The following is an 11209-nucleotide window of genomic DNA, read 5'->3' on the forward strand; positions in this document are numbered from 1 at the left end:
CTGTAAGTAAATTATCTGCAATGATCTTCGAAGTACCTAACTGAAGATGCCGAGGCTGCGTTCTCAAAAGATTTAGAGCCTTTCAAACTCTGGCTACTGAATCCTAAGTCATTAGCACTAAATAGAACCGGTGGTAAAGAATGCCTAACGATAAATACTTAATGAGCTGGAAGTGGCTCTTCTTATTAAGAGATCTAATAACTGTCACTAGTTAATGGCCATGAAAAGGCAATGAAGTACACAGTGAAGGGAATACTTTCGCAGGAAAACAGGGGGATCTTCTAATGCCAAGAATATCAGTCGTGAGCTAGTAAGAAGTCACACCCCGGGGCTGGAGAGATGGCTCAGAGGTTAAGAGCATTGCCTGCTCTTCCAAAGGTCCTGAGTTCAATTCCCAGCAACCACATGGTGGCTCACGACCATCTGTAATGAGGTCTGGTGCCCTCTTCTGGCCTTCAGACATACATGTAGACAGAATATTGTATACATAATAAATAAATAAATAAATAAATAAATATTAAAAAAAGTCACACCCCACACGTACACACAAATACTTTATTATACAACATACATAAGAACTATAAAAGAATAAGTTTAAATATCGGCATCGTAACAAACAGGCGGCAGTTCAACATCCAGGGTGGAGAGAAGGCTGGAAGGAGACTGCGGTGGACCTGGAGGAAGAGGGGTTTCTCGTTAGTTTCCGCAAATCCTGTAGCCACTGTCTATAACATTAGCTGCTACTTCCACCCTAAATTCATTTATCTGACGAATCTCACACTGTATTTTAATAAATAAAGCTTGCCTGAAGATCAAAGAATAAAAGAGCCCCACTGGACAGTCTTACAGACCAGGCAGTGATAACACACACCTTTATTCCCAGTAGCCACACTAGTTTGTCATAGAAATTGGGTCGTGCATGCCTTTAATCCCAGTGGTGCATGCCCTTAATCCCAGCCCTAGAGAGGATTATAAAACAGGAGCCAGCTCTCAGACATACAGTCTCATTCTGAGATTCTCGGAGGGAGGCAGGTTCGCCAGTCCAGACTGAGGTAGAGGCAAGAGCCAGTGGCTGGCTGTTTTGTTTTACTGACCTTCAGGCTGAGCCCCAGATATCTGCCTCTGAGTTTTTATTAATGTGCTACATCACACAACGTGCAGATTTCTTAAATGTAGCAGTGGCCTCTGAGCTGACCTTTATATCAAGAAGTAGGCTAGGCCTTAAAAGTATGTGAACCTACATGTTCTTTAGAGGGTAAGGAAAGTCTAATGCTAAGATAGGACCAACCAACCATCTGTGTCATTGGAGCGGGTGGTCCGATGGTGTCTTCTGACCGCCACTTCCAACTAAGGCCTTAAGCTTTCGGCAGGGAGAAGGTGCTGCCGGGTCTGGACTGCAGCATAGGTGTCTGGCCTTCTGTTAGCCATGGATGGAACCTGGATTGTTCACCTCATCATGGTTACTACAGAGTTCAACTCATGGCCTAAGAAGCTGGATGTTAAATTTCATCTTCTGCTATAAGCAAGGGCTGACCAGATTCCAGAACCACTTCTTTTGGTATCAAAACTTAATGACTGAGGAAAAAGTTTTGATTATTCTGAAATTTTGCCCTAGTAGTCCAAGGGACAGAAGCTACACACAGGCTTGCCTGTTGTCCCCACGGCAACGCAAGTGTCATCTAACGAGTTGGTCACAGCTTTTCGAGAGCGCACAGCTCACTTACCAGATTCCCACGGTAGAAAGGGTGTCTTCAGAGGCGAAGGGGGATCCAGGTGCAGCAGCTTCTTAACCATGTTTTCCTCACTCAGGACCATGAGAGGCACTCCATTCAAGGGGAGATGTGCAATCTGGTGCTCCTCAGGCAGGTCAAAACTCTCAAAATCTGTCACCAAGGGAAGCAACAGGTGTCAGGACAAAGCTCCCTCAGCCCGGTCAGGGCAATGGCAGTGAAGTACATTACGTCAAAATATTCTTCTCCACTACGCAAAACAGAGCCAATTTAATAATACTCAGTTAAGTAAGTTACTGCCTTAAAGTCAATATTACTATAAATATACTCAGCAGAAAGTGTAATTGTGCTGAGTGGTGGTGGCGCACGCCTTTAATTCTAGCACTCAGGAGGCAGAGGCAGGTGGATCTCTGTGAGTTCGAGACCAGGCTGGTCTACAAGAGCTAGTTCCAGGACAGGCTCCAAAACTACAGAGAAACCCTGTCTCGAGAAACCAAAGAATAAAAAAAAGAAGCATAATTGTAACAGTTCAGTTCTTGAAGTCTCTTTAATAGGCTCTGTGATAAAGTATGGCAGATAGCACATAACTATCATGCAAGCACATGGGAGGCTAATGCAGGAGCATCATTATGAGTGTGAAGCCACCCTGAGGTACAAAGCAAGTCCCCATTTTCTGTCAAAGATTCTGTAATAAAATGAGAACTTCTGCACACCAGAAGAATATACTGATGTCACAGAAAAGGGATTTGCCAGGGGCTGGAAAGATGGCTCAGCAGTTAAGAGCACTGGCTGCTCTTCCAGAGAACCCAGGTTCAATTCTCAGCACCCAGAAGGCAGATCACAACTGTCTATAACTCCAGTTCCAGGGGCTCTGATACCTTCACACCAATGCATATAAAATAAACTTGAAAAAATTATTTAAAAAAAAAGGAAGGAAGAAGGAAGGAAGGAAGGAAGGAAGGAAGGAAGGAAGGAAGAAAGAAAGAAAGAAAGAAAGAAAGAAAGAAAGAAAGAAAGAAAGAAAGAAAGAAAGAAAGGACTTGCCATGATCTGAGTTATAGGCGAAGCCAGGATTTTTCCCTGGAAGACAGTTTTCATGTGAAAAGAGAGTATTTGTCTCATAACCTCAGGGAATGAAGAAGTCTATCCACACTTCAAGAAAAGTTTTATCGCCAATAACAGTATTCAGAAATATAAAAAAGGTTAGAAGAGTAACACTCACCTGCAATAGTTAGCATGAAGTTAATTTGAAAATTTCTCTTACATTACTTTAGGCTTTTTAGACTTGCCTTCTCTTTTTGTTTGCTTGAAACAGGGTCTCTCTACATAGCCTTGGCTGGCCTTGAACTCAGAGCTCCACTTGCCTCTGCCTGGGACTGATGGCATGCACCACCAAGCCCAGCTATCCTTGGCCCTTTCTGATGACATCAGAGGTGATATCAAACAATACACCTTTTTGAGACAGGGTCTCTATGTAGCCCTGGCTATCCTGGAACTCACTGTGAAGACCAGGCTGGCCCCGAATTTACACAACAATGATCTGGAGCTTCTGATTTTCCTCAAATCTTTGCTCCTGTTCTCCCCTGACCGAAGGCGATATCCTGACAAGTGATTCCACCTGAGCAAGTCTGTTTATTCAAAGTGACCCAGGCCAAAGAGTCAGTCTCAGAGCCTGGAGCTGCACAATACAGTCACAGGGTAAGAGAATCTCAAGCCGAGGGCATCCCAAAGACCTTACCTAGAGGATTGAATGGGAAGAACTTTTCTATTTCTGGATAGGCGTCATCAGAAGCAGAAACAGAGCTTTGTATCTTAGCTGGCTTCTCAGCGATCTAGAAAAACCCAAGAGAATAAGCGGCTGTTAGAAGTTTGGCCACCTACATGTAACAAGAAGTTGGAGGGCCTCCTCAAGTGATGGCGCCACACTTTCACACCTGTCAGTTCCACGCTATCTTCCAACAAGTCACAATTATCGTTTTCAGGAGTCAAAGAGAGAACTGACTCCGGAAGTTATCCTCCAACCTTGACATGCATGCCATCATGTGTGCAGGCCCTGCCCTCCCCATACACACACACACACACACACACACACAAGCTAAGGGCCTGGAAACGTGACTCACTGGTTAAGAGCGCTTGCTCCTCTTACAGAGATACCAGCACCCGCAGCTATCCGTAACTCCAGTTCAAAGGATGCAATGTCTCTTTACGTCCTCTTCAGGCACATGGTACACTTATATACCATGCAGGCGAACATTCACATACAAAAAGTATTTTTTTTTTTTAAGTTAAGCCAGAAATTTTAGCACCTATCCACATATATTCCCAAGAACACTGAGCAGGGTTAACTCAAGGCTAATGTACTTGGCTGTTCAAACCTAACAGCAGAGTAGACAAGCTTGAGGTATCCCAAAATAGTAGCCAGCTAATGCTGGGAGTCATTTTCACCTTGTAAAGTGTGGTTTTTCTGCCACTATTACCTTAATCATTTGCATGGCTAATATTAACAAGTTTATGTTCCTTAAGTACATGGGATTAAGAAGCAGCAAAATATTCAAAACATCTGAAGAATACTAGGTAGACAATAGCAGTAGGCCAAAACAAATCTGGGGGCTCTGGATCTCCTATGTGTATGCCAGAATTGGGAGGCTGAGGAGTAGCTCAGGCTGGCCGATTTCCAAGTGTGAGAGTGCGGGTGTCCATCAAACCCAATTAAGTACTTCACCCATCTGCTAATTGGCTTCAAACTAGCTGCCTCCTGATGCTGTTAAGGATGGCTGAGGCAAAGGCAGCATTAGCTACTTCTACGAGTTACATTGTAGCCCAAGCCACAGAAAGACAATACTAAAGAGAATTACAGACCAATCTCACTCATGAACATCCATGCAAAAATACTAAATAAAATACAAGCAAATCAAATCCAAGAACACATCAGAACCATCATCCACCATGACCAAGTCAGCTTCATCCCAGAGATGCAGGGATGGATTAACATACAAAAATCTGTCAACGTAATCCATCATATAAACAAGCTGAAATATAAAAACCAGATGATTATCTCATTAGATGCCGAAAAAGCATTTGACAAAATACAATAAATATCCTTTATGATAAAGGTCTTGGAGAGAGCAGAAATACAAGGAACATAGCTAAACATAATAAAGGCAATATACAGCAAGCCAACAGCCAACATCAAACTAAATGAAGAGAAACTCCCAGCGATCCCACTGAAATCAGGAACAAGACAAGGTTGTCCACTCTCTCAATACCTATTCAATATAGTTCTTGAGGTCCTAGCTAGAGCAATAAGACACCAAAGGAAGATCAAGGGGATACAAATTGGAAAAGAAGAAGTTAAACTCTCACTATTTGCTGATGATATGATAGTTTACATAAGTGACCCCAAAAATTCTACCAAGGAACTTCTACAACTCAGCAATGAATCAGGATACAAGATTAACCCAAAAAAATCAGTAGCCCTCCTGTAAAAGAGCTGGGGAAGAAATCAGAGAATCAACACTCTTCACAATAGCTACAAATAGCATAAAATATCTCAGAGTAACTCTAACCAAACAAGTGGAAAACTTGTATGACAAGAACTTTAAATCTTTGAAGAAAGAAATTGAAGAAGACACCAGAAAGTGGTAAGACCTCCCATGCTCTTGGGTAGACAGAATTAATATAGTAAAAATGGCAATCTTACTGAAAGCAATCTACAGATTCAACGCAATGCCCAGCAAAATTCTTCAAAGACCGCAAAAGAATGATACTCAACTTCATTTGGAAAAGCAAAAAATCCAGGATAGCCAAAACAATCCTGGGCAATAAAAGAACTTCTTAAGGCATCACAATCCCTGACTTCAAACTCTACTACAGAGCTACAGTACTGAAAACAACCTGGTACTGGCATAAGAACAGACTGGAGGACCAATAGAACCAAATTGAAGACCCGGATATCAATCCACACACCTTCAAACACCCGATATTTGATAAAGAAGCAAAAAACATCAAATGGAAAAAAGCATATTTAACAAGTGGTGCTGGCATAACTGGATATCAACATGTAGAAAAATTGAAAATAGACCCATATTTATCACCATGCACAAAACTCAAGTCCAAATGGATCAAAGACCTCAATATAAAGCCAGCCACACTGAACCTTATAGAAGAAAGAGAACGTGGGAATACACTTGAACACAGTGGCACAGGGAACCACTTCCTAAATTTTAGATTCCTCTATTGAGAGTTCTCTGTTTAGGTCTGTATTCCTTTTTTTTTTTTTTAATTGGATTATGTCATCTTTTGGTGTCCAATTTCTTGAGTTCTTTATATATTTTGGAGATCAGACCTCTGTCTGATGTGGGGTTAGTGAAGATCTTTTCCCATTCTGTAGGCTGTCGTTTTGTCTTTTTGACCATGTCCTTTGCTTTACAGAAGCTTTTTTCAGTTTCAGGATAATAACAGCTTGAATTTTACAGGAAAATGGATGGAACTAGAAAACATTATTTTGAGTGAGGTAACCCAGACACAGAAAGACAATTATCACATGTACTCACTCATAGGTGGTTTTTAAGCATAAAGCAAAGCCAGCCTACAAACCACAATCCCAGAGAACTTAGACAACAATGCGGACACTAAGAAACGTACATAGATCTAATCCACATGGGAAGTAGAAAATAGAAAAAGACAAGATCTCCTGAGTAAACTGGGAGCATGGGGACCTTGGGGTTGGATTAAAGGGGGTAGGGGAGAGGCAGGGAGGAGAGCAGAGAAAAATGTAGAGCTCAATAAATATCAATTTAAAAAAGAAAGAGAGAGAGAGAGAGCACTTGCTGATTTTCCAAAGGGGCTGGATTCGGTTCCTTGCACCCACATAAGGCAGCTCACAACTGCCTGTACCTCCAGTTCCAGAGGACCCAGCGCCCTCTTCTGGACTCCTCGAGTGCTCACACACATGAAGTTTTCATGCACATCCATACACATATGAGACTAAGCCTTTTTTAGTGCTAAAGCATGTACACGCATGTCATCTTCATACCCCACACTCACCTGCTTCACGGTGGAAGCTGGCTGTTTTTGTTTGAGAGGCCTATTAGTCTTCACTGGCTTTTCTGTGACCCTGTTGACAGTTCCCAAAGCCTTTCTGTTGGCTTTAGGCAAGGCCGGAGCATCGAACACTTTGCCAGCTTGAGGCACTGAGACCTGCAATTTCCCATCTAACGCCTTGACTGTTGAAAAAGTATAACCACAAGAATATTAGAGGCTCAGTGGGTAAAGCTGCCAAACCTGACCACCTGAGTTCAATCCCCAGATCCCACACAGTGTAAGGGGAACTGACGGCCACAGGTTGTCTTCTGACCTCCACAGGCACCCATGGAATATGTATGCCCCAAACATATACAAATAAAGGTAATAAATATAGTGTTCTTAAAGATTAAACCATATAAATATCTCATCAACCCAATTCTCACCCACAAACCCATTGCTTCATTTTTGGCAGTGGTTTAGTACACTTTTTTTTTTTTTTTTTTTTGGTTTTTCGAGACAGGGTTTCTCTGTAGTTTTGGAGCCTGTCCTGGAACTAGCTCTTGTAGACCAGGCTGGTCTGGAACTCCCAGAGATCCGCCTGCCTCTGCCTCCAGAGTGCTGGGATTAAAGGCGTGTGCCACCACCACCCAGCAGCACACTCTTAAATAACTTCATTAAGACTATAAAGGAAGACCTCTGTGAGTCTGAGGCCAGCCTGGTCTACAAGAGCTAGTTACAGGGCAGGCTCCAAAGCTACAGAGAAACCATGGGGGGGGCGGGGAGATAATGTCGGGCGGTGGGGGCACATGCCTTTAATTCCAGCACTTGGGAGTCAGCACTGTTTACACAGAGAAACCCTGTCTCGAAAAGCCAGAAAGGGAAAAAAAAAAGACAATAAGCATGAAAATATAACAAACCTGACGCCAATCAGCCACAAAGGACACTCGAGGCCACGCCCATTATCCACTCAACACCTGTGTATTCAAAGGCAGCCCATACTCACCACCAGACCCCAGCTTCAACCCATCCTTAGATGCCAAACGGCTGCCCGGTTCTTCATTATCCTTATCAACAAAAATCAGAGTAGCCATCATGGATTACTCTAGGGGAGAGACTTACATATCAGTTTGGGGAAGGCATGAAGAGATAAGTACCAACAGAGACCAAGATTGGCTAAGGGTACATGTGCGCACACACACACACACACACACACACACACAAATTACAATTAAGCTGGTGAAGCCAACAGGCTTTATCCAGATCTTAACTTTTCAAGCCAGGGTCAGAAATACTAAACTCCTAAAGAGAAGGCAGTTGAAGTTGGCACCCATCAAAACTGTCTCCGGGCTGTAATCTCAGCGCTAGGGAAGAGACAGAAGGATCAGATAATCAAGACTGGTCTCAGAGACCTAACAAGTTCGAGACCACAAACTGTTTGAAACCCTGAAGAGGGAGGCGGGGAAGAAGGAAAATGAAACCAGCGTCGCCGCGGGTCGAGCACGCCAAGGGTGCCCAGGGACGCGGGGCCGAGTGAGGTTCAGGTTGACCCTGCTTCGGCCTCCAGTCTGCCCGCCCCCCACCCCACCCCTCACCCCAGCTCACCCGCGACACCCTAACAGCTAGACTCACCCAAGACTGCACCACCAACGATCCCGCACACCGCGGTTTAAAACACAACTCGCGCCTCAATTGGTCCATCCGAGAGGAGGCGGGGCCTGGAGTCTGAGAGCCAATGAGAGCAACCGAAGATTTCAGCCACCGCTCCACCGCCACAGACACGCACACCCCCACCCACACCTGCCTCTCTCTCCCAGGAATTAAAAAACTACGATCTTACATTATCCAAAACTACTGATGGGCTTTTTGTTTTCCACGGTGTGGACCTGCGAGAAGGCACTGGCCCAATAACAAGAACAACTTTAAACATTTACTTTACTTTAAACATTAAAATCTTTTTTTTTTTTACAACAGGGTTTCTTTCATGTGACCCAGGCTGTCCATGAACTAGCTATGTGGTGGATGATGACTGCTGATCTCCCAAAGGCTGGGATTACTGTACCACCAGTCCAGGCTTACTTTTTATGCTTTTGGCTTGTTTAAGACAGTCTTTTACTGCGCAGCTCAGGTTTGTCTGGAACTCACTAGCCCAGAAATGCTGAAATTAGAGTAGAAAGAGTGGATTCTCTAGGAGACAAGCATACACGTTAGTTACTGGCTAAAAAGGCTAAAAAGCATCGATAGAGACCAAACTTCATCCAGAACACACGTGCACAAAATCTTAGAGTAAACTAGAGAAACCAAGAGGCTTTTTCTAGACCTTAAATCTTCAGGTCAAAGTCGGAAGCCCTAAACTACTAAGAAGATGGTTTGGGTCTGCCCACATCAAAACAGTCTCCAAGGCTGGAGAGATGGCTCTTGTGGAGGACCCTGGCTGCCCTGGAACTCACTATGTAGACCAGGCTGGTCTTGAACTTAGAGAGATCCACCTGCCTGTGTCTCCAGAGTAGTAGTTATTTCTGCTTATTTTTGAGTATTGTGGAAACTCGACAGGTTTGAAGACAAATGGAGGTCATTTGAGAACCCAGGTCTTCTGGTTGAAATAAACACTGTTAATATCATTGGAACCTTTTCCTACCTACACCTTTTTTCTATGTGTGTTTGATTACAGTTAATGGGAGTAAAGATTCCTTAGTCTGTTTGAGCACTCTCTTCAATGATGGGTCAGTTCCCATGTCAGTAGTTTTGTATGTATATTCCTGGGAACATTATAAAGTTTCGTGATAGTAGGAAATATGTCCTAGGATTTTCACCCATTCCCTCCTGCTGGATATTTGGATTCTTTCCAAAACAGCGATGAAAGCCGTACCGTGCCACAAGAGACTCTGCTGTGTGAGTTCCATAGGAATAAAATAGCAAAAATAGCAACAACAACAACAACAAAAAAATAGCGCAACGCCTTTAATCCCAGCACTCAGAAGGCAGACGCAGATCCCTGTGAGTTCAAGGCCAGCCTGGTCTACAAACCAAGTTCCAGCACAGCTGGGGCTACAAGAGAAACCCCGTCTGGCACAATAACAAAAAGCAAATTTTCAAATCACTAACCAAATCCTGCATCTCACTGAGAGTCTTCCCCTCTCTCCAGACACATAAGGATTCCTTTGGTTCCTCAGAACCAATAGATTCGGCTGAGCCTCAGGAGCGCTGCATAAATGATGCTGTCTACCTAGACAGCAGCTGTCTGTCAGCTAAAGGGATTTTTCAAAATGAAGAAACCGGGCATAGCAACACAACACCTTTAATCCCACCCTTGGAAAGCTGAGGCAAGTGGATCTCTGTGAGTTCAAGGACAGCCTGGTTTACACAGCTCCCGTAGCCTGCCAAGACTACATAGCGAGGCCTTGTCTCCAAAAGAAAAAGAAATATTCAAAGAGAAGTGGAGGATACACCTTGTTCTTCTCAAATGTCATAGGCAAAAACTTTGGTGCTGATAAAATTTAAGGAATGTACGTTTATTTTGAAACGTTTCCCCCAATTTTTGGGGGGAGGGGGCGGGGCTATGTAACACTGTAAAATACAGGACTGCCTTTCACGTGTACAGTTAAGAATTTGCACTGGGATCCATCTTTTTACACCTTAAATCTGTTTCCAAGCAAGGTGATGGTCCTAATGAATATGTACCTTGAGTTCCCTTTAAATTCACGCAACAGCCGGGCGGTGGTGGCGCACGCCTTTAATCCCAGCACTCGAGAGGCAGAGGCAGGCGGACCTCTGTGAGTTCGAGGCCAGCCTGGTCTACAAGAGTTAGTTCCAGGACAGGAACCAAAAGCTACGGAGAAACCCTGTCTCGAAAATCCAAAAAAAAAAGGGGGGGGCTGGAGAGATGGCTCAGAGGTTAAGAGCATTGCTTGCTCTTCCAAAGGTCCTGAGTTCAATTCCCAGCAACCACATAGTGGCTCACAACCATCTGTAATGGTGTCTGGTGCCCTCTTCTGGCCTGCAGGCATACACACAGAATATTGTATACATAATAAATAAAATAAATAAATATTTTAAAAAAAAGAAAAAGGAAAAAAAAGAAATTCACGCAACAAACATTTACTCTACACCTGTTAAAAGCAGAACACTATGCCAATCATGAAAAAGAAGAGTCTAACTTGAGGAGGAGGAAAATAAAGACAACACCCCGGCCCCACTCCCACCCTTACTGTTCCTTCTCTGCCCTATTCCTTTTATCCCCTTAATCTAATCTGTTTTCTTCTTGCGTCTTCTTCTAAATCTTGCTGCTTCTTATTAAACCACCAGCACACAAAAGTTTTGCTTTTGAAAAGAAATCCCTATAAATTCCCACAGCTTCCGCATAGACACTCTCTAATTCCTTGAGAAGTTTTCTCCCTTTCTCACCAACAGGAACCTGAGGAAAAATTCCTCCTTGCCCAGAAAGTTCTATAATTCCT

General features: G+C 43.5%; 1 protein-coding gene across 1 annotated transcript; it reads right to left on the minus strand.

Annotated features, from left to right (window-relative positions):
• Nucleotides 1–541: 541 nt before the first annotated feature.
• On the minus strand, nt 542–8436 carry Pttg1 (PTTG1 regulator of sister chromatid separation, securin). Its single transcript, XM_057776252.1, has 6 exons — nt 8385–8436; nt 7759–7857; nt 6777–6955; nt 3469–3562; nt 1725–1883; nt 542–674 (listed from the first exon to the last, which is right to left on the minus strand). Exons 2-6 carry the CDS (start codon nt 7847–7849, stop codon nt 595–597), a joined length of 603 nt encoding a protein of 200 aa, XP_057632235.1. The 5' UTR covers nt 7850–7857; nt 8385–8436; the 3' UTR covers nt 542–594.
• Nucleotides 8437–11209: the final 2773 nt, after the last annotated feature.

The sequence above is a fragment of the Chionomys nivalis genome, chromosome 7 (assembly GCF_950005125.1).
Source record: "Chionomys nivalis chromosome 7, mChiNiv1.1, whole genome shotgun sequence".
NCBI lineage: Eukaryota > Metazoa > Chordata > Mammalia > Rodentia > Cricetidae > Chionomys > Chionomys nivalis.